At 44.7% G+C, this 24,174-nt stretch overlaps 1 protein-coding gene across 1 annotated transcript in view; it reads right to left on the bottom strand.

Annotated features, from left to right (window-relative positions):
- The window catches only part of vwa8 (von Willebrand factor A domain containing 8), a 97,283-nt gene that overhangs the window by 28,053 nt on the left and 45,056 nt on the right, over window positions 1–24,174 (bottom strand). The window contains exons 22-37 of the mRNA XM_052522109.1: window positions 21,250–21,325; window positions 17,576–17,711; window positions 17,037–17,156; window positions 16,307–16,512; window positions 14,825–14,976; window positions 11,827–11,935; window positions 11,327–11,465; window positions 10,934–11,121; window positions 9,873–9,995; window positions 9,571–9,635; window positions 9,357–9,482; window positions 8,250–8,359; window positions 7,743–7,894; window positions 6,398–6,602; window positions 6,179–6,260; window positions 3,813–4,017 (exon numbers count right to left, since the gene is read on the bottom strand). Coding sequence (XP_052378069.1) covers window positions 3,813–4,017; window positions 6,179–6,260; window positions 6,398–6,602; window positions 7,743–7,894; window positions 8,250–8,359; window positions 9,357–9,482; window positions 9,571–9,635; window positions 9,873–9,995; window positions 10,934–11,121; window positions 11,327–11,465; window positions 11,827–11,935; window positions 14,825–14,976; window positions 16,307–16,512; window positions 17,037–17,156; window positions 17,576–17,711; window positions 21,250–21,325 — 2,194 coding nt within the window. The remainder of the gene's footprint in view (window positions 1–3,812; window positions 4,018–6,178; window positions 6,261–6,397; window positions 6,603–7,742; window positions 7,895–8,249; window positions 8,360–9,356; window positions 9,483–9,570; window positions 9,636–9,872; window positions 9,996–10,933; window positions 11,122–11,326; window positions 11,466–11,826; window positions 11,936–14,824; window positions 14,977–16,306; window positions 16,513–17,036; window positions 17,157–17,575; window positions 17,712–21,249; window positions 21,326–24,174) is intronic.

Genomic DNA, 24,174 nt, shown 5'->3' with positions numbered 1-24,174 from the left:
CTGATGGTGCATGCATCTCCATCTTGGGTTGTGTGTGCCTGTAGAGGCTGACACGTGTCTCCATTCCGGCTCCCCGTTGCTGCGAGTAAGGGGTGAATCAGTGGGATACTGGGCCGCAGCTGCAGTGTGTGTGTGGTCACTTCCCCTCACTCCAACTGCTCACATTACCCGCTGGCCAAGCGAAAGAGAGAGAGCCCAAGACAGCCTCACAGGTGTTACCGGCCCAAAAGACATCTGGACCTGTACCAAACCTACACTATTGCATTCCTACCAAAATGCAGTGCCAGCACAAGCTAAGAAACATTTAAGAAATACACATTTCGGGGGCACGTGTGTATTAGCCAGTAAGGATGTTGCCTTATCCATAGGTTGCTTGTGTCTGTCCTCTCCCCTGCCAGGTATGGTGTGTTTGGCTAACAGATTAGAAAAAGGTTCATAAGCAACAGCAAACAACCTTTTAACCCCTCTGTTTACTCCTATAGTGAGACTACTGGGTAAAACCATTTTGTTCTGCATTGAAATGACTGGGATCTCTGAGGGATGGTCGAATTCCATTCGTCGCCAGTATCCAGTCAACATCCCTGACATGGGGGAATTCCTTGTTAAGGGTGGGTGTTGAGAGTCTCTCTCTACAATTAATAGGCTCGTAACTTTCTGCCCACAGATGGTTTATGGGGCATGAGGTGTGTGAGTATGTGTGTGTGTGTGTGTGTGTGTGTGTGTGTGTGTGTGTGTGTGTGTGTGTGTGTGTGTGTGTGTGTGTGTGTGTGTGTGTGAGTGAGTGAGTGAGTGGTGAGTGGTGGTGAGTGAGTGAGTGGTGAGTGGTGGTGAGTGAGTGGTGAGTGAGTGAGTGAGTGAGTGAGTGAGTGTGTGAGTGAGTGTGTGAGTGAGTGTGTGAGTGAGTGTGTGTGAGTGTGACTGGCTTGAGACATAAGATCAGTACAGATATCATTGTCCGGTATAGTGTTGATGTACGTAAGTGTATGTGTGTGTGTTGATGGGTGATTTCAGTAATGGTGTAATGAAGAAAAGTCTTCACTGCAACATGGGCAGCAATACACACAATAGGGCCATTATGAGGTCATAGTGAGCTGTCATTTATAGATGAGGCAAAGAGGTCAATGGAACTCGACCAAAACAATGGAAATGCCATGGAAACGCATGGGGGAAAGATGTCATGGGGGAAAGATGCCCAATCTCCTCAGTTCCCCCTAGGAAAATGTGCCCAAATTTTGGCTATTGTTTATTTTACATTTTACGCTGAGTTTTTATCCAGAGCGACTTACAGCAGCAATTAGGGTTAAGTGCCTTGCTCAAGGGCACATCGGCAGATTGCTTATATGTATATTTCATACTATGTTGAGGTAAAAATCTGAGTATAACGATTGTATGGATTTCAACCCCAACACATGTTCATTCATGTCATCACCAATCAACTGCATTACAGTTAAAAACAACTTTGACTACCCATGACCAATTTCTACATGCTAGCCATGCTACCAGCTTATACAAACGGGAGTTAGCAGTTAACAGACTTCTTTTAAACCTGAAAAGGGGCCATTTCTAAACGCTGTGCAGTGAAAACAGCCAAATATACCCAGACACCCCAAAAAACACTGACTCAGACGCGTGTGTGTGTGTGTGTGTGTGTGTGTGTGTGTGTGTGTGTGTGTGTGTGTGTGTGTGTGTGTGTGTGTGTGTGTGTGTGTGTGTGTGTGTGTGAGAGACTGTGTGTGTGTGTTTCGACCAGAAACATTTGATAGTGTGTGTGAATGTGTGTGTAGCCATGTTATAGAGAGATGTGTTTGAGGAAGCACAGGGGAAGAAAGTGTTCATGTGTGTAGACAGATAAAATACCTCTCGGCCATGTTACATGTTCTGTACATGTTACAGAAGGCTTAGTAGTGAGTCAGTGTGTGTAGGTATGTGTGTGAGGGTTTTCAGTGGGCTTATTGGTAGTGTGAGTGTGATTGTGTGTGTGAAGGTAAGCTTACAGTGTTTGCAGAGAGAGAGAGAGCACAGGAAGAGAGTGTGTTTGAAGGGCCATGTTGCGTGTGCTCAAGGTGACCATCAAAGAACACCCATAGATGGAGGAATCGAGCCTGAGAGAGGGGCTCTCACTTGTGCTTGTGTCTGTGTCTGTGTGTGTGTGTACCTGTGACCTGCGAGAAACTCTATCTATTTCGATTGCATTAGCAAACATAAGTCTGGACTAGTGCTCTTCATTCCCGGTCATTAATTAATCAGGTGTTCGATTGTGCATTCACTCCAGCCTTCAAGACCATATGATGAGGTTTCCACTTTTGGTACGATCCAATTGTACAAAAAGTATTTGACTTGTCTTTGACTCAAGTCTATGACATAACCATGTCATACACACTGCACAGTACTTGCCACTGTGTCCCTGACAATACTAACCACCCAAGCCAGGTCAACTCCATCACATCACACAATGACCCCTATAGCTAGGGTCAACTACATCACATCACACAATGACCCCTAGCTAGGGTCAACTACATCCCACAATGACCCCTAGCTAGGGTCAACTCCATTACATCACACAATGACCCCTAGCTAGGGTCAACTCCATCACATCACACAATGACCCCTAGCTAGGGTCAACTCCATTACATCCCACAATGACCCCGGAGGTGACCGTAGCTAGGAGTCATTGTGTGATGTAACGGAGTTGACCCTAGCTAGGGGTCATTGTGTGATGTAGTTACCCTAGCTAGGGTCAACTACAACACACAATGACCCCTAGCTAGGGTCAACTCCGTTACATCACACAATGACTCCTATCTACGGTCACCTCCGTTACATCACACAATGACCCCTAGCTAGGGTCAACTACATCACACAATGACCCCTAGCTGGGGTCAACTCCATTACATCACACAATGACCCCTAGCTAGGGTCAACTCCATCACATCACACAATGACCCCTAGCTAGAATCAACTCCATTACATCAGTGCTACAATTATACTTAACATACTTCACATTATACCCATTAACAAAGAAAGACCAGTGATGACCTGTCTCTCATTCACAAAGACTACAACTGGAGGAATGTGAGAGAGAAAGTAGACATTTTCCTCAGGGCTCTCTAACTAGTGTTCCACACAGCGTTGCAGACTCCAGGACTGTTTGTGGTTCAGCAACACTCTACACTGAGTGTACACAATTAAGAACACCTGCTCTTTCCATGATATAGACTGACCAGGTGAATCCAGGTGAAAGCTATGATCCCTTATTGATGTCACTTAAATCCACTTCAATCAGTGTAGATGAAGGGGAGGAGACAGGTTAAAGAAGGATGTTTAAGCCTTGAGACATGGATTGTGTACGTGTGCCATTCAGATGGTGAATGGGAAAGACGAAAGATTGAAGTGCCTTTGAACAGGGTATGGTAGTAGGTACCAGGCACACCGGTTTGTGTCAAGAACTGCAACGCTGCTGGGGTTTTCACACTCAACAGTTTCAAGAATGGACCACCACCCAAAGGACATCCAGCCAACTTGACACAACTGTGGGAAGCATTGGAGTCAACATGGGCCCGATGAATTGAGGCTGTACACTCAGTGTATAAGGGTGAATATTTGTGACACAACATTGCCTCATGATGGTGACAATAGGGACTACAGGATGTAGGCTGCAGTATTAGTTTTCAGAACTTTGAAGGACACAGGTACAGGCTACTAATGCACATTTAACAGGATCTGTACAATCTTAAAGTCAACTCTAGTCATTATATTTCTATATATCTACAAATTCAGAACATTTAACCTCACTAAACCATTCCCGGTCCTACCTGTATGGGCCTGCCGTCCTCTGAGCCAATCATGGTCCTCCATTCCAGCAGGGAGCGCTGCAGGTTCTCCAATCCAGTCTCCCAGAGCCGCACATACCCGCCCATATCCACCGTGACCACACCCCCCGAACCCAGACTGGCCAATAGCACGTCAGATTCGGACACCTTCGAAATCCACGATGTGTAAGGAGAGACACTAAGAGACCTGTCAATCAGATGAAACAATCAATTAGAGAGAGGGTGCGAGACAACGAACCAATCCGATGAGTGTTCTAGTAAACCAATCAGAGGATGGAGTTTTCAGACACAGTATTCTTTAATATTTCAACTACTCCCAATCCCAAATCCACTCCAGCCTCTAGACACTTGTGTAGATCAGAAGGGATTGGATAGGTATACTCTGTGAAAGTGACAGCCACTTCCTCTTTACTTCCTTATGTTTCCCCCATACAGCACTGTTTTGAACTGGCTTCACAATTATATCATTCAATTCATTAAATTACTTACGCAGTCATTGAAGATATATACAATTCTGTTCGTCTTTGAAGTTTTTAGTCATCTTTTTCACTTGAAGAACATTGCGCTCATTGAAAACCATTTTTAAAAAATACAAAAGTTTAAAAACAACAAGGCTGAGGGGCAGTCACTTCCTGGTTACTAAGCAACACACATAGCTCAAACTTAACCTCTGACAGAGTAAGTGGAACTCTCACCATATTGCTTATACTTATCCAATCCTTTCAGATCCACATACAGTACCTTTTGAAAGCATTCAGATCCCTAGACTTTTTCCACATTTTGCTACATTTACAACCCTATTCTAAAATTGATTAAATAAACACAAATCCTCAGCAATCTACACACAATACCCCATAATAACAAAGCGAAAACAGGTTCTGAGAAATCTTTGCAAATGTATAAAAAATATATATATATTATTATTATTTACACAAGTATTCAGACCCTTCGCTATGAGACTCGAAATTGAGCTCAGGTGCATCCTGTTTCAATTGATCACCCTTGAGATATTTCTACAAATTGATTGGAGTCCACCTGTGGCAAATTAAATGTATTTGATATGATTTAGAAAAGCACACACCTGTCTATATAAGGGCCCACAGTTGACAGTGCATGTCAGAGCAAAAACCAAGCCATGAGGTCGAAGGAATTGTCCGTAGAGCTCCGAGACAAGATTGTGTCGAGGCTCAGATCTGGGGAAGGGTACCATGACATTTCTGCAGCACTGAACGTCCCCAAGAACAGAGTGGACTCCATCATTCTTAAATGAAAGAAGTTTAGAACCACTAAGACTCTTCCTAGAGCTGGGCACCCGGCCAAACTGAGCAATCGGGGGAGCAGGGCCTTGGTCAGGGAGGTGCCCAAGAACCCGATGGTCACTCTGACAGAGCTCTAGAGTTCCTTGTTGAAAACGGTAGAACCTTCCAGAAGGACAGCCATTTCTGGGGCACTCCACCAATCAGGCCTTTATGGTAGACTGGCCAGACTAAAGCCACTCCTCAGTAAATGGCACATGACAGCCTTTGCCAAAAGGCACTTAAAGACTCTCAGACCATGAGAAACAAGATTCTCTGGTCTGATGAAACCAAGATTCAACTCTTTGACCTGAATACAAAGTGTCACGTCTGGAGGAAACCTGGCACCATCCCTAAGGTGAAGCATGGTGGTGGCAGTATCATGCTGTGGGGATGTTTTTCAGAGGCAGGAACTGGGAGACTACTCAGAATCGAGGCAAATATGAACAGAGCAAAGTACAGAGATATACTTGATGAAAACCTGCTCTAGAGCGCTCAGTCTGGACAACAGGACAACGATCCTAAGCACACAGCCAAGACAATGCAGGTGTGGCTTCAGGACAAGTCTCTGAATGTCCTTGAGTGGCCTAGCCAGAGCCCGGACTTGAACCCAATCGAACATCTCCGGTGAGACCTGAAAATAGCTGTGCAGCAAAGCTCCACATCCAACCTGACAGAGCTTGAGAGGATCTGCAGAGAAGAATGGAAGAAACTCCCCAAATACAGGTGTGCCAAACTTATAGCATCATACCCAAGAAGACTTGAGGCTGTAATTCCTGCCAAAGGTGCTTCAACAAAGTACTAAGTAAAGGGTCTGAATACTTGTGTAAATGTGATTAAAAAAATAATTTTGCAAACATTTTTTGCAAGCACACTTTGTCATTATGGGGCATTGCGTGTAGATTTAATTAATTTTAGAATAAAGCTGTAACCTAACAAAATGTGGAAAAAGTCAAGGGGTCTGAATACTTTCCAAAGGCACTGTACGTGTATAGGGAGGTAGAGACTGTGTGGGTGGATTTGGGTTAGTGTGCTATCAGAGTCCAGATATACCTTGGGACAGGAATATACTTCAGCTTCTTAGAGTTCAGGTCAGTCACCTCCAGGTAGGCAGCGGTCATCGGGGGTGTGACGTCTGTGTGACACACACGTACAAACACCCACACACAAACAAACAAACAAATTATTGAGTATCCCAGGTTAAGGGTATGAATCAGACTCGGTTGTCTCTACACCAAAGTCAGCTATACTATTGTACAGTGAGGCTCTGACCTGGGGGGAAGATATCTTTCAGGGGCACCTGTCCAGGTGGTAGGGCCCGGACCACCTGATTGGCCGACAGCAGACTGACACAGTTGGTCCGTTTGGCCACGCTGGACTTCAGCCCGCCCTGGGAGAAAATTTGACCTCCCGAGTCCCCGCCCCTCATCTCTGATAGGTCCACGTCCCTCTTAAAGCTGTACACTTCATTAGGAGACTACAGTGCAGGGAGAGAAACAACAAAGCAATTCTAACTTCACACCTCTAATCAAAAGTCATGACATCTTTTATGAAAAGTAATTACAGTTGAAGTCGGAAGTTTACATAGACCATAGCCAAATATATTTAAACTCAGTTTTCACAATTGCTTTTATTTAATCCCCATAAAAATGTCCTATCTTAGGTCAGTTAGGATCACCACTTTATTTTAAGAATGTGAAATGTCAGAATAATAGTAGAGAGAATTGTTTATTTTGGCTTTTATTTGTTTCATCACATTCCCAGTGGGTCAGAAGTTTACATTCACTCAATTAGTATTTGGTAGCATTGCCTTTAAATTGTTTAACTTGGGTCAAATATTTTGGGTAGCCTTTCACAAGCTTCCCACAATATGTTGGGTGAATTTTGGTCCATTCCTTCTGACAGAGCTGGTGTAACTGAGTCAGGTTTGTAGGCCTACTTGCTCGCACACTTTTTCAGTTGTGCCCACAAATGTTCTATGGGATTGAGGTCAGGGCTTTGTGATGGCCACTACAATACCTTGACTTTGTTGTCCTTAAGCCATTTTGCCACAACTTTGGAAGTATTCTTGGGGTCGTTGTCCATTTAGAAGACCTATTTGCGACCAAGCTTTAACTTCCTGACTGATGTCTTGAGATGTTGCTTCAATATATCCACATAATTTTCTTTCCTCGTGATGCCATCTATTTTGTGAAGTGCACCAGTCCCTCCTGCAGCAAAGCACCCCCACAACATGATGCTGCCACCCCCGTGCTTCACGGTTGGGATGGTGTACTTCGGCTTGCAAGCCTCCCCCTTTTTCCTCCAAACATAACGATGGTCATTATGGCCAAACAGTTATATTTTTGTTTCATCAGACTAGAGGACATTTCTCCAAAAAGTACGATCTTCGTCCCCATGTGCAGTTGCAAACCGTAGTCTTGCTTTTTTATGGCAGTTTTGGAGCAGTGGCTTCTTCCATGCTGAGCGGCCTTTCAGGTTATGCCGATATAGGACTCATTTTGCTGTGGATATAGATACTTTTGTACCTCTCTAACCAAAAGTCAAGATATTTCTCATCAAAAAGTATTGGTAGCTATAATAAAAACGAATTGATCATTATACGCTGGTCTCTCACCATGAGGTCAGGGAAGCCCACTATGATGCGTGCGTAGGAGGAGGTGTCAGAGAGGAGTCGGTTGGGAGAGACTATCTTCTGACCCAGGGCTGCACTCAGGTTCTCATTAGGCAGCTGGTCACTACCCACTGTCTGGGGTACACACATCTCATCTGAGAGACAGAGGGGGGAGAGAGAGGGAGGAAGAAAGAGAGAGGGAGAGACAGAGAGAGGGAGAGAGGCAGGGGGAGAAAGAGAGAGGACATGAGGGAAGCAGAGAGAGAGGAGAGAGAGAGGGAAAGAGGTAGGGAGAAGGAGGGAGACAGAGATATAGATGTATATGGGCAGGTGGGGGTAGATGGGGAAAGAAAGGGAGATGGGGGGTGAAGAAAGAAGAAACGCGAGAGGTAAGAGCAAGGGAGAGAGATGGGGAGGAGAAAGAAGGTTGAGGACGGGTATGGACTTAGTGTCAGGGACATTAAATGACTCATGTCCTCACCTTATATGTTGAGTGTTCTGTTGTGTTACCTGAGCTGGCTCCATGGCCGGTGCTGACGCCGTCCTCACTGACGCTGTGTAGCTGACACACCCCAGAGTCTTCTGCTCCCATGTGCATTGGTTTGGTCAGCAGGAACTTCCTGTAAACAGAAATACCCCCCGGATCCCACCCCCTCGATGAATGAGGATAGAAGAAGAGCAGAGGAGAAGAGAAGAAATGAGAAAAGAAGAGAAAAGATGAAAGAAGAGAGGTGAATGAGGGAGCAGAGCAGAGTAAAGGAGAGGAGCAGAGTAAAGGAGAGGAGCAGAGTAAAGTTGAGGAGCAGAGTAAAGGAGAGGAGCAGAGTAAAGGAGATGAGCAGAGCAGTGTAAAGGAGAGGAGCAGAGTAAAGGAGAGGAGCAGAGTAAAGGAGAGGAGCAGAGTAAAGGAGAGGAGCAGAGTAAAGGAGATGAGCAGAGCAGTGTAAAGGAGGGGAGCAGAGCAGAGTAAAGGAGGGGAGCAGAGTAAAGGAGATGAGCAGAGCAGTGTAAAGGAGGGGAGCATAGCAGAGTAAAGGAGGGGAGCAGAGCAGAGTAAAGGAGAGGAGCAGAGTAAAGGAGGGGAGCAGAGCAGAGTAAAGGAGAGGAGCAGAGCAGAGTAAAGGAGGGGAGTAGAGCAGAGTAAAGGAAAGGAGCAGAGTAAAGGAGAGGAGGGGAGCAGAGCAGAGTAAAGGAGAGGAGCAGAGCAGAGTAAAGGAGGGGAGCAGAGTAAAGGAGATGAGCAGAGCAGTGTAAAGGAGGGGAGCAGAGCAGAGTAAAGGAGGGGAGCAGAGCAGAGTAAAGGAGGGGAGCAGAGCAGAGTAAAGGAGAGGAGCAGAGCAGAGTAAAGGAGGGGAGCAGAGTAAAGGAGATGAGCAGAGCAGTGTAAAGGAGGGGAGCAGAGCAGAGTAAAGGAGGGGAGCAGAGCAGAGTAAAGGAGAGGAGCAGAGTAAAGGAGGGGAGCAGAGTGAAGGAGAGGAGCAGAGTAAAGGAGGGGAGCAGAGCAGAGTAAAGGAGAGGAGCAGAGTAAAGGAGGAGAGGAGCAGAGTAAAGGAGAGGAGCAGAGTAAAGAAGAGGAGCAGAGTAAAGGAGAGGGGAGGCGAGTAGAGGATTAATTACTTGTTGGTGTTGCTCTCCACTAGTAGCCAGCGATCCTCTGCCACCAGAAATACCTTGCTGAGGTTGATGGGGAGGGAGATGACGTGAACCCGGCCCTCCAGCACATCCAGCACATCCAACTGGTTACTACAGCAACACAGGAGGGACACACTTCACTTTACAGTTTCCAAAAAGCAAAGGGGAAGGAGGTAGAGTAGCAATGTGCTGAGCTTACCCGCCCTCCTTGTAGAACAGGAGCCAGTTCTTGTAGGCAAACTCCCGGCACATCTTATGACCTCCCTAATAAAGAACATTCTGGATTACGTAGTGTACAGTACACAGGTGACAACCTGTTTTGGTGTCTCGAGTCATTGTTCTGTTAAAGAGATATTCACAAAAAAACGTCTACGCATGTATGACATACTGTATCCTGTGTATGTGGCATATTATGTCTGACTTTATCTTGTGGATTTTGTTGTACAAGTGGTATAAAGGAAGTGGTTAGATGGCCGAATGGAGTTTCAGTGGGTATGAGACCTGTGCCTCCTTGCTGCTGCTCCACCATTTGGAAGCTTTAGGGGCGGGCTGTTCTGGCTCCTGTGACAGAATGAGTCTCCTCACCGCTCCTGTTAATACGTCTAGATGTAATACTGTGTTACTCTGTGAGAGAGAGAGAGATAGAGACAGGGAGAGAGAGAGAGAGAGAGAAAGAGAGAGAGAGAGAGAGAGATAGAGACAGGGAGAGAGAACTTGGTTAGAAAGAGCAGTTGCGGAACAATCAGGCCACAGTGATCTGCAGGACTAAGCTGTGTTATGCAGGTAGACTACATCTGGAAGGACCAAGGATTTTGTCTGTTCCACATGCGGAACTGTGGCGAGCCTCTTGACGGACATTAAAGCACCATAGATTCATTCCTCCCTTCACACCCCAGTCACCAGGGGGCGCCACTATCCAGTGTTAATCTTCCACGACAGTGAGTGGTCATTGTGCATGTGTGTCTGCGTGCGTGTAAGTGTCTCGCTAAGCTAAGCCACGGCCTTTATTCATGACTCACACAGCTAAATCTTCAGTTAACTTCTTAAGGGGAAAGCCAAGAGGCAGGGGAATAGCAATCCCAGGACTAACCCTCCCTCCACCATACTGTAATAGCTTCCTTATGGCCTAGCTCTTTGAACTCAGAGATATATATATATACGTATAGAAACCAACTGTCACTCTTTGAGAGTTGGTGCTGGAGTGTGTGCGTGTGTGTATGTGCGCATGTGTGTGTGTTCTGGCGAGCTGACCGTGTTCCGTTAAAAACATTTCTTTCTTGTTTTTGTTTTTTTTCTCCCCTGAGAGAGCCATGACCTCTGCATAACCTCCGTTATGATATCTGGAGTTCCATTTGTTTGGACAGGAGAAATGACATACTATCACTCACTTTCTCTCTCTCTTTCTGTTTTCCTGTCCTCCACCCAAAACAAAGGCTATTTCTTCCCCCCTAATACGGCAAAGCTGTATAATCGTTTGGGTCATGAAAGAGCGCACGGCGTGTGCCCACGTATCCGTTTTCAGCCATCTCTCAGAGTCTGGAGCTATAGGAGGTCTCCCCTACCTGTTCCTCATGTAGCACCACCTGTCCCTCCAGTGGGCTGCCCAGGGCAGCGACAGTCACAAAGGGCTGCCAGACTCCACTGATGGTCCTGGGGAAGACATCATACAGCTCCATACACTGGACTGTGTCCCCGTTCTCCTTCATGGCAAACAGGCACACCGGGTTACACGTAGCCATGTAGATCGCATCTGAAACAGGAAGTTAGTGTGCTAGTGTGTGGAGGAGGTGGGGGCTGTTGTGTACTCTTGTTCTCTCGTTGCGTGCAGACACACTGGGTTACATGTAGCCACACAGTTTGCGATGTGTGTGTGTGTGTGTGTGTGTGTGTGTGTGTGTGTGTGTGTGTGAGGTGTGTTTAAATGCATGCGTGTGGCGTGTGTATGGATCTCCTACCGTTGCTGGTGGTGATGTCACAGATGATGTTGACCTCGCTCATAGGGATCTGCCAGGTAGCTTTCTCTTCGGTGAAGCTCAGAGCTCTGGACTCCTGCCTCTCACAGGGATAGCCCTGCACACGTAGAAACACTGGCCCCTACAAACACAGTGCACAAAGTCAAGGACACAAATTGACGGCCCCGTCTAGAAACCTCTAGCCCCTATGCACTTCATAAACTGTGTGTGTGTTAGTATCTTTAAAATGTGTGTGTGTGTTAGTACCTTTAAAATGTGTGTGTGTGTGTTAGTACCTTTAAAATGTGTGTGTGTTAGTACCTTTAAAATGTGTGTGTGTGTGTTAGTACCTTTAAAATGTGTGTGTGTGTTAGTACCTTTAAAATGTGTATGTGTGTGTTAGTACCTTTAAAATGTGTGTGTGTGTGTTAGTACCTTTAAAATGTGTGTGTGTGTGTTAGTGTGTTAGTACCTTTAAAATGTGTATGTGTGTGTGTTATTACCTTTATATCGATAGGGTGCGTCTCTGTAGGGCAGAGCAATTTGCGCCGGGCGTTCCCCTCCTGGTTGGTGGTCCAGTAGCCAGACATCCTGACCTCTGGCAGGGGAAGCCTAGGAGGGAGGGGGAAGAGGTCACAGGTCATTACCATGACAACCACACACAGCACTATCAGAAAGGTGTGAAGAACTCTTAGGATACATCTCAATGAAGCCCTATTCCCTAAAGTACAAATAAGGCTCTAGGACTGACTAAAACTAAGTGCACTACATGTATACAGGGTAAGTGTAGTATCGTATGGGATTAAATGTACCCCTTTTTCTCCCCAAGTTCATGGTTTCAAATTGGTAGTTAGAGTCTTGTCTCATTGCTGCAACTCCTGTACGGACTTGGGAGAGGAAGAAGGTCGAGAGTCGTGCATCCTCCGAAACACAACCCAACCAGCTGCACTGCTTCTTGACACAATCCCCACTTAACCCGGAAGCCATCCGCACCAACGTGTCAGAGGAAACACCGTACACCTGGCGACCGTGTCAGCGTGCACTGTGCCCGGCCCGCCACAGCAGTCACTAGTGCGCGATGGGACAAGGACATCCCTGCCGGCCAAACTATCCCCTAAACCGGACAACACTGGGCCAATTGTGCGCCGCCCCATGGGTCTCCCGGTCGCTGCCGGCTGCGACAGAGCCCGAACCCAGAATCTCTAGTGGCACAGCTAGTACTGCGATGCAGTGCCTTAGACCACTGCGCCAATCGTGAGGACATATCGTATGGGATTTGAGTAAAAAGATACGGGGGTGCATCTCAGTCAAACGTTCGTCTTCTCTCCCTCATCTGCACTAATCTGAAAATACAGACTAGGGGATATCAATAAGTTGTGCGTTTTGTGTGGTCTGTGAATAAATAGCATTTTGTGTGGTCTGTGTATAAATACTGTGTCTGATGTGTCTGTCCAGATCGTCTATGGAAACCCACACTTTCCCATGACTCACTGCTGGGTTTAGGCCACGGCGTAATAGGTCGCAAGTGGGATGTAAGAAACAACACCACAATATACCAAACCACCAGGAACTGTCCAACTCAATAGAAATCATCCTAAAAATAGAAATTCTGAAGGCATTATACAACGTGTCTAGTAACCGCTTGTCCCAATTTGGACTGCTCGAGTTCACAGAGTACAGATATTTACTTGATACAACTGGGCAAAAAGGATTGTGGAAGGTTATTACGTGTATTGGCTAAATCTAATTTTAGATTGCGACCAAAGCATTTCTACTTAATAAATATGGGAAATTGAATACGACAATGCGGTACACACCAGGGTTCGGCTCAATAACATTTTGGAATTGACTCCCATTCAACTCATTACTATAAATTGGAATTGAATTAGCCCCACCCCACAGGATGCAGAATTTGAATGATAGGAAGTAGAATTGAATTCAGTGCAATTCAAAGAAATTTCACTCAGTCATAGAACATGAGTTTCATTGAATCGGACAGGTCACTTCCAGATACCAAAGAATACATCACTTTTCTCTGGGAACAATGTTAATTCACTCTTTGAACCTTGGTGCTTAGAATAAATAGCCTATTATACTTCCACCAAACATTTCATTTGTTTGGCTTCTTTTTGAAGGCCTCAGGGTCAACTTGAGTGTTAAACTAATGCATTCTGGAAAGTGTATAATGAAATATAATAACTTAGAATATTTGCATACAGGTTTTGTTTCCCTAGATCATTCATTTTAAGAGTTTGTCCTGAAAATCAATTGTTTCAACAATATTTTAAATGCGTGTCTATAACAACATGTTTGATGTTTTACAATATGTATATTTGTATAGACTACACCTAAAATAGAATGAGGCACTTGAATTTCATTGAATTTCACCAACTTAAATGATATTTCACTTAATTCAAATTGCAATTATATATACTGTTGTTTTACTTCAATTAAATGTAAATTACAATTCAATAATTGAATATGAATTTAGATGCATTCTCAATTCAATTCTGAATTGAATCCAACCCTGGTACACATGCCTGTTTGGTGTTAAGTTGCCATGCCTGGAATCAGGTTGCCGTACAGTACCTGTAGACAGCCTTAGTAATAGCACATCTAACCTAGTCTATTAAACACAATCATATCATACCAATCGAGACTCATAAAGACTCATCATGGAAGGAAAATACTTGTTTCTTCCCCGTTTGGCCCTCAAGGTTGTTCTACTTGAGGATTATAAAAGACAACTTCACAAAAACAGGGTTTATAATGAAAAACAGGAGGCAGAAGAAACAAATATTTTCCTTTATTAAAATCTATACATTCATGATGAGATGGAATATAATCTTAAATGAATCCTTACCTGCCTTTCTAATGAAACGAGGAAATACTTCATTTAATCGGAATAGAGGAGTATGGAGATGGTAAAACATCATACATTCAAACCTAAAACATTTCAATATATAAAAAAGGCTAAGTAACACACACACAACTGTACAACCGTATAGGTAGATGCATAACAGTACATACATACTGTATAACCAACCATTAACGGTGGCCAGTAGTGAGTGGTTATGCTTGCGAGGCACAGTAGACAGTTACTAATCTACGATAGCAGACTCGTGTGTAGGGAAAAGTAAATTAACTATCCATGCTATCCTCATTCCTGGGGGAGGTACACTGTCACTACATGGTCATGTCTAGGGAGGGTTTAATCTTATTAAACAGCTAACATCAAGTGGCTTGTCCAATTAGTGTCTTTTTAGTGGCCTGTTGAACAAGCCTCACCGTAGCCCCTCTCGAGCAAGGCACACTGATTGTGTCACAGTCACAGAGTTATTTGACCACGACTCGACGCCCATCTCATGTGACCGTACACACTTATTTCTGTCCTCTCTCCCTCTTTCTATGTATCTGTTCCGGGCTCAGGGTGCCAGTGTATGCTAGAGGCCAGGGTGTGTGTGTGTGTTGGTGATTCTTTCGTGGTCACGGTGGTCTTACTCCTTGGCCAGGTGGACGCTGCTGGGCTTGGCTCCGATGGGAATGCCGTGCTTGTGCAGCGCTTCGATCAGTACCTCCCGCGTGTCCTTGTTGTACGAGTCAAAGTCAAAGACGTTCCGCACCACGTTGGCCAAACCCTCATCTGGGAATCTCTGTATGGTGAGTGACAGGGGGGAGAGAAAGAAGGGGGAGCGCAATGGAGAGAGAGAGAGAGAATAAACACCCAGCAGTAGTGTAAGTGTAACCAGCAGGGTCAGTGTGAGGACAATATACAGCTCATCCCTCTCTTCTTACCTCCCTACTTTCCCGGCTAACTATCCCTACACTAACTTCACTCTCTGTGTTGCCATGGGGATGTGCTCCTCTCTGCCCCGATGATTAATTATACGAGAGGTAAAAATAGAAGCATGTCATATGCAGCAGCCGTCTGGATGAGGGAGATGGTTAGGCAATGTAAACATACTGTGATGTACCAAAAGAGGCTCTCTGAGTCTTCTACGATGGGAGAAACTCCCCAAATACAGGTGTGCCAAGCTTGTAGCGTCATACTCAAGAAGACTCAATGCTCTAATCGCTGCCAATGGTGCTTCAATAAAGTACTGAGTAAAGGGTCTGATTACTTATGTAAATTAGATATTTCCGTTTTTTAAATTTGATTATAAATATGCAAACATTTCCAAAAACCTATTTTTGCTTTGTCAGTGTGGGGTATTGTGTGTAGAGAGAGAAATGTTCTTTGTTAATCAATTTTAGAATAAGGCTGTAATGTGACAAAATGTGGAAAAAGTCAAGGGGTCTGAATACTTTCTGTATACACTATATGTCTCTTTAGGGTACGCATGTATGTTTCTCTCCAGCCAGGCTGAGGTCATGGAAGTGGGAGTTATCCGGCGGGAGGTAACATGGTCAGTCAGACACAAGGACACCCTTAGGACATTCCCCCATGAATTAACATTATTAAGTCTTCATAAAAGAACTCTGACCCAGGGCCTCCCGGGTGGCGCAGCTGCCGCGACCGGGAGGTCCGTGGGGCGACGCACAATTGGCCCAGCGTCGTCCGGGTTAGGGAGGGTTTGGCCGGTAGGGATATCCTTGACTCATCGCGAACCAGCGACTCCTGCGGCGGGCCGGGCGCAGTGCGCGCTAACCAAGGTTGACAGGTGCACGGTGTTTCCTCCGACACATTGGTGCGGCTGGCTTCCGGGTTGGATGGTGCTGTGTTAAGAAGCAGTGTGGCTTGGTTGGGTTGTGTATCGGAGGACGCATGACTTTCAACCTTCGTCTATCCCGAGCCCGTATGGGAGTTGTAGCGATGAGACAAGATAGTAGCTACTAAACAATTGGATACCGCGAAATTGGGGGGAAAAAGGGGTAAACCATTTTTTTTTAAACACAAAAAAAAGAACTCTGACCCACTAAAGCATCAAACCAGTGTTCTGGCACGAGTATATGTGTTTGTGTGTGTGTGTGTCTGTAGCACACCTGCAGATGTTTGACTATATTGACCACCTCCCTGGTGGAGTAGGGGTAGGTGATGGTGCCTTGGTCTGCCATGGCACGTAGCTCTCCGAAGGCTGCCACCAGCTTGTGCAGGGTGTCGTCGGGAACCGCTGGCCCGTACTGCTTCAGCATGGCAAACTCCGCCTGCGGCTTGGGGTTGTCCACCGTGTGGCAGCTGAAGATGTCACCTGTAATATGGTTATGTCAACATGTGTCAATTTGCCGTATATGTGACGTTACCGTGACATAGCTGATGAGAACATCAATTTGGTGTTTGTTTTGACCAGGCATTTCGTAAATGCTTATTTGCTACTTATGAACGTGGTATGTATGGCTTATGAGTGTGTTTTCAAGTCCTTATGTAGAGACCGTTCGACTAAAGTGTTGCCGCTCTTTAAGGGATACTTCGGGATGTTGGCAATGAGGCCGTTAATCTACTCCCCTAGAGTCACATGAACTCGTGGATACCATGTTTATGTCTCTGCGAGCAGTTTGAAGGAAGTTGTTAACTCGCGCTAGCACAATGACTAGCATGCTAGTAGATAGAGACTTCCAGCCGTTGCACCAACGATAGTTAGCATTGGCTCAGGAAACTACCGCTAAATTCAATCATACTGGACACAGAGACATACAAATGCTATCCACTATGGCTTATGAAGTCCTTATGTCGGTACCCTTCAAGTAAAGTGTTACTGTAAAAGCTGAGTCTTACCCAGTGAGCCAAAGAAGTCGTTTCCCAAGAAGGGGAAGCCAGGTCTGTTAGCCAGGACCAGCATCCTGAAGTCTGGGTGCATGGCTATGGTGTTAGGTCTCCTCTCTGCTTCTAATGGGTCTAATGAGGACACAACACACTGTCAGTACAAAACACACATGCACAGACTCACACGAGCACACTCCCTTCAGCCAAAACAAAGAGTGGTTTAGGCAGGTGATAAAGAAGTGTCCCAGGTACTCTTTAGAGACAGGGGGGATAATTGAAGGGATAAATAGAAGATAGAATGACAATAAATATAAACACATCTATGATATACAATCCAGGGCCATCCAAGCCACTCACAGGGGTTAGCATAAAAGCCTTTATGGACAGGTACCAGTAGACTTCGAGTCGTAGGCTGTTTACGCTTGGCTTTACTTTCCACTTCTAACTAAACGTACCTAATAGACTGTCACTATGCTGAATAGTCTAGCCTCACAGAGGAATGTAAACAATACTGTGTGTGTGTGTGTCTGGCAGTCCATGTGAGTGTGTACCAGAGACGATCCTGCGTCCGTCTGCGAGGATCATCTCTCCACTCTCCACCAGGGTCTTCAGTATACAGGTGACGTTAGTGGGAGCTTTGTCTGCCTCGTCTATCACTAGGATGTGGCCCATCTTCACAGCTTTCACCTACACAGTGTGTAAATACCATAATTCAGTGTTGTAGGAGAGAGAGAGAGAGCGCGAGAGCGAGAGCGAGAGCGAGAGAGAGAGAGAGAGAGAGAGAGAGTACGAGAGTGGGATGGAGAGCAAAACTTAACAAAACCCAGAAACACAAGATTGAAATGAACAAGTGATCTAGCCCCAAGAGTAAAATGTTCACAGCTGGAGGTGAATAACTAGAACGCATACATCGACTATTAGCGGAGTGAGGCCAAAGGTCAGAGAAAGACGGGAATGCTACCAAACATTGGGGGAAAAAAGATATTCAGCTGAATACTTAACCCGTGTAGTGATCATAGACTGGCAACTGACAGGACACCATCAAAAAAACATGGTTGAACAGAGAGGACAGGCTACGTCACCACTGTGGGCCAAGAAAGATCGAAATTGAAGAACACTTTCTAATCACCTGCCCCAAATATATATTAATTAAGGAGTCCTTCTTTCCAAAATTCAAAATTTCTACATTCACAGAACAATCAAACAAAAATGAACTGTGTATACTTTCAGGGGAAAGGTCTGATGTTATAGAGTTGGCAGCACAGTATGTCACAGCTTGACACAAGCTAAAGGAGGAAATATTACATTTATTATTTTCTCCATGTATTATAACTAATAGACAATATAAGTACCACCTTAAATTTAATTAAAAAAAAAAAAAAATAGAAAAAAAAAAGAGTTAAATTAGATTCTGACCGTTGAACATTATAACATTTCTGTGTTGGATATTTATTTGTGATATGAAAATAGAGCTCTTTGGCCACACACACTAGTGGTGGGTTTGGAGACAAAAAACAGAAGCACATGCAGAAAAGTACCTCATATTTACGGTAAAATATGGTGGTGCATGTTTGATGTTACTGGGCTATTTTCCTTCCACTGGTCCTGTGGTCCTTGTTAAGGTCAACGGCATTGTGAACTTTACCAAGTACCAGAACATTTTAGCCAAAAAAACACTTGGTCGCAAGTGGATCTTCCAGCAAGACAATAACCACAAGCACATATCAAAATCCATAAAGAAAATTATTAGATGACCACAAAATCTCTGCAATGGCCAGCTGAGTCTCCGGACTTGAACCCTTTTGAAAACCTGTGGTTTGAATTGAAGAGGGCAGTCCATAACCGTAGACAAATGATATCAAGGATCTGGAAAGATTCTGTTTGGAGGTACAGTCTGAGATCCCTCCCAACCTGTTCTCCAATCTCATAAAACATTTTAGAAATAAGCTCAGTGTCATTATTCTCACAATGGTAGGGTGCTGGAGTACTGAAAACAGGGGTGTCAAAAGAGTTTTTATTTTACTGTATTTCTCTGAGAAATTGCATTAGTATAAAAGAGTACTGAATGTATAATATAATACACTGAGTGTACTGAATGTATAATACACGGCTCAAAAAAATTAAGGGAACACTAAAATAACATCCTAGATCTCAATGAATGAAATACTCTTATTAAATACTTTTTTCTTTACATAGTTGAATGTGCTGACAACAAAATCACACAAAAATGATCAATGGAAATCAAAATGTATCAACCCATGGAGTTCTGGATTTGGAGTCACACTCAAAATTAAAGTGGAAAACCACACTACAGGCTGATCCAACTTTGATGTAATGTCCTTAAAACAAGTCAAAATGAGGCTCAGTAGTGTGTGTGGCCTCCACGTGCCTATATCACCTCCCTACAACGCCTGGGCATGCTCCTGATGAGGTGGCAGTTGGTCTCTTGAGGGATCTCCTCCCAGACCTGGACTAAAGCATCCGCCAACTCCTGGACAATCTGTGGTGCAACGTGGCGTTGGTGGATGGAGCGAGACATGATGTCCCAGATGTGCTCAATTGGATTCAGGTCTGGGGAACGGGCGGGCCAGTCCATAGCATCAATGCCTTCCTCTTGCAGGAACTGCTGACACACTCCAGCCACATGAGGTCTAGCATTGTCTTGCATTAGGAGGAACCCAGGACCAACTGCACCAGCATATGGTCTCACAAGGGGTCTGAGAATCCCACCTCCAGACCGGTCATGCTGGAGGATGTTGCAGGCAGCAGAACGTTCTCCACGGCGTCTCCAGACTGTCACATGTGCTCAGTGTGAACCTGATTTCATCTGTGAAGAGTACAGGGCGCCAGTGGCAAATTTGCCAATCTTAGTGTTCTCTGGCAAATGCCAAACGTCCTGCACGGTGTTGGGCTGTAAGCACAACCCCCACCTGTGGACGTCGGGCCCTCATACCACCCTCATGGAGTCTGTTTCTGACCGTTTGAGCAGACACATGCACATTTGTGGCCTGCTGGAGGTCATTTTGCAGGGCTCTGGCAGTGGTCCTCCTGCACCTCCTTGCACAAAGGCGGAGGTAGCGGTCCTGCTGCTGGGTTGTTGCCCTAATACGGCCGCCTCCACGTCTCCTGATGTACTGGCCTGTCTCCTAGTAGCGCCTCCATGCTCTGGACACTACACTGACAGACACGGGTTGTAGACTCCGTCTCATACTACCACTAGAGTGAAAGCACCGCCAGCATTCAAAAGAGACCAAAACATCAGCCAGGAAGCATAGGAACTGAGAAGTGGTCTGTGGTTATCACCTGCAGAACCACTTCTTTATTGGGGGTGTCTTGCTAATTGCCTATAATTTCCACCTGTTGTCTATTCCATTTGCACAACAGCATGTGAAATTTATTGTCAATCAGTGTTGCTTCCTAAGTGGACAGTTTGATTTCACAGAAGTGTGATTGAATTGAAGTTACATTGTGTTGTTTAAGTGTTCCCTTTTTGAGCAGTGTATAATACACTGAGTGTACTGAATGTATAATATAATACACTGAGTGAACTGAATGTATAATATAATACACTGAGTGTACTGAATGTATAATATAATACACTGAGTGTACAAAACAACAAGAACAGCTTCCTAATAGAGTTGCACTACCCCCATTTGCCCTGAGAAGAGCCTTAATTCGTCGGGAGATGGACTCTGGCCCATGTTGACTCCAATGCTTTCCACAGTTGTGTCAAGCATTGGCTCGATGTCCTTTGGGTGGTGGACCATTCTTGATACACACGGGAAACTGTTGAGCGTGAAAAACCCAGCAGCATTGCAGTTCTTGACACAAACCTTTGCACCTGGCACCTACAACCATACCCCGTTCAAAGGCACTTAAATTATTTTGTCTTGCCCATTCACCCTCTGAATCGCACACATACACAATCCATGTCTCAATTGTCTCGAGGCTTAAAAATCCTTCTTCAACCCGTCTCCTCCCCTTCATCTACACTGACTGAAGTGGATTTAACAAGTGACATCAATAAGAGACGATAGCTTTCACCTGGATTCACCTGGTCAGTCTGTCATGGAAACAGCAGGTGTTCATAATGTTTTGTGTATATACATTAGTATTATAGCTACTATTCTTATTGTTGTCACGGTTGTTTTTGTATCACTTCGCTTTGGCAACGTTGACCTGGGCATTTATGCAAGTAAAGCTGAGAGAGAGAAGTCATACTAACCAGCGGTGAGTCCTCGTAGATGATAATTCCATCTCTAACAGAAGGCTGTAGGGTCAGGGTCTGAACTGTAGTGTCCCTGGAAAGGGGAGAGGACGGAAGGGTGGGTCACACACTTTACAGTCAATAACACACGTAGAGGAGATGGAACGGTTCTCCCCATCCAGGCCAGTTTCCATGTAAGATCAAAAACACATGAGCCTGCTCACTGTCAATGTGTGACCTGTACAGCATGCCCCGGTTTCTCTGTTTGATGGACAGGCTGCTTCTCAATCATCTTTTTGAGACGCCGCTCAGTGGACGTACCCACACGCACATGCGTGCGCAAACATACACACATGCCAACACCCACACACTCATCTCAGTACACTTCATGACAGGCTGCCTCCCCAAAGCAATGATTTTGGTCTAAAATTAGCTAGTGCTAACCAGGCCACCCACACACACACACAGCTATAGTAGCTAACTAGGTCACATCTACATGCAGCCCTGTCCCCGTCTGCTTCTGTCTTTCAGACGACTTTCACCAGACAACCTCTACTTTCTCTCAGTAATTACAGAGGCTCCACGAGAGGAGGAATCTGACATGAAAACTAAACGTACACGTAAACGGCAGTCCCCCCCCCACCTCACTCATGTAAGACAGAAGGGTAAAACCTTGCCTACAGTCAAGTTGTTCTGCAAAGCGCAGGAGTGAAAGCTGAGGAGATCACAAAGGAAAGCCATCAACTGAACTCCTGTCTCTCCCCTGGAAACTGAAGTCGAGCGTGATGGTTGCATCTCGTCTGTAGACTCGGCTATTGTGTGATTTGCTGCTGTCCAGTCAAGCAGAATGATTACTAGGGGACCACTGACCTTATTGTCTATCTGTCTGACTGTCCCAGTGCTATATAATAGACTGATCCGTTGACTGTCACGCCTATGGATGTTTTCACATGATGAGCATAGTGAGACCGGACTCCTGTCTCTTTGTAACTGAGAGAGCAGTGCGTGTGTGCGTGTGTGTGTGTGTGTGTGTGTGTGTGTGTGTGTGTGTGTGTGTGTGTGTGTGTGTGTGTGTGTGTGTGTGTGTGTGTGTGTGTGTGTGTATATATTCCTTGACATGTGCATGTGTCCCTGTCTATATCACTGCCAGGTAAACTACAATCCTATTCAGAGCCTCTGTTGAAACAGCCTTTCTACAAGTGTGTCTATATTAACAACCATGTTGTAGGTGGTCTAACACTGAAGCTGCCGCGACCTGATTTTCAGAATCTTTGAAAAATGTAGGTTTCTTCATGTTATCACGCCGTGTGGGACTAAATGCTCTCACTTTCAATACATAACGGTGAATGTGTTATCCTACCAAGGATCATTCTGTTGTCGAAGACTCTACTTCAATACATAACGGTGAATGTGTTATCCTACCAAGGATCATTCTGTTGTCGAAGACTCTACTTCAATACATAACGGTGAATGTGTTATCCTACCAAGGATCATTCTGTTGTCGAAGACTCTACTTCAATACATAACGGTGAATGTGTTATCCTACCAAGGATCATTCTGTTGTCGAAGACTCTACTTCAATACATAACGGTGAATGTGTTATCCTACCAAGGATCATTCTGTTGTCGAAGACTCTACTTCAATACATAACGGTGAATGTGTTATCCTACCAAGGATCATTCTGTTGTCGAAGACTCTACTTCAATACATAACGGTGAATGTGTTATCCTACCAAGGATCATTCTGTTGTCGAAGACTCTACTTCAATACATAACGGTGAATGTGTTATCCTACCAAGGATCATTCTGTTGTCGAAGACTCTACTTCAATAAATAACGGTGAATGTGTTATCCTACCAAGGATCATTCTGTTGTCGAAGACTCTACTTCAATACATAACTGTTGGTGAATGTGTTATCCTACCAAGGATCATTCTGTTGTCGAAGACTCTACTTCAATACATAACGGTGAATGTGTTATCCTACCAAGGATCATTCTGTTGTCGAAGACTCTACTTCAATACATAACGGTGAATGTGTTATCCTACCAAGGATCATTCTGTTGTCGAAGACTCTACTTCAATACATAACGGTGAATGTGTTATCCTACCAAGGATCATTCTGTTGTCGAAGACTCTACTTCAATACATAACGGTGAATGTGTTATCCTACCAAGGATCATTCTGTTGTCGAAGACTCTACTTCAATACATAACAGTGAATGTGTTATCCTACCAAGGATCATTCTGTTGTCGAAGACTCTACTTCAATACATAACGGTGAATGTGTTATCCTACCAAGGATCATTCTGTTGTCGAAGACTCTACTTCAATACATAACGGTGAATGTGTTATCCTACCAAGGATCATTCTGTTGTCGAAGACTCTACTTCAATACATAACGGTGAATGTGTTATCCTACCAAGGATCATTCTGTTGTCGAAGACTCTACTTCAATACATAACGGTGAATGTGTTATCCTACCAAGGATCATTCTGTTGTCGAAGACTCTACTTCAATACATAACGGTGAATGTGTTATCCTACCAAGGATCATTCTGTTGTCGAAGACTCTACTTCAATACATAACGGTGAATGTGTTATCCTACCAAGGATCATTCTGTTGTCGAAGACTCTACTTCAATACATAACGGTGAATGTGTTATCCTACCAAGGATCATTCTGTTGTCGAAGACTCTACTTCAATACATAACGGTGAATGTGTTATCCTACCAAGGATCATTCTGTTGTCGAAGACTCTACTTCAATACATAACGGTGAATGTGTTATCCTACCAAGGATCATTCTGTTGTCGAAGACTCTACTTCAATACATAACGGTGAATGTGTTATCCTACCAAGGATCATTCTGTTGTCGAAGACTCTACTTCAATACATAACGGTGAATGTGTTATCCTACCAAGGATCATTCTGTTGTCGAAGACTCTA

Source organism: Oncorhynchus keta, chromosome 7, assembly GCF_023373465.1.
Source record: "Oncorhynchus keta strain PuntledgeMale-10-30-2019 chromosome 7, Oket_V2, whole genome shotgun sequence".
NCBI lineage: Eukaryota > Metazoa > Chordata > Actinopteri > Salmoniformes > Salmonidae > Oncorhynchus > Oncorhynchus keta.
Note: the sequence above shows the minus strand (reverse complement) of the source record. Positions and strands in the feature narration are given on the sequence as shown.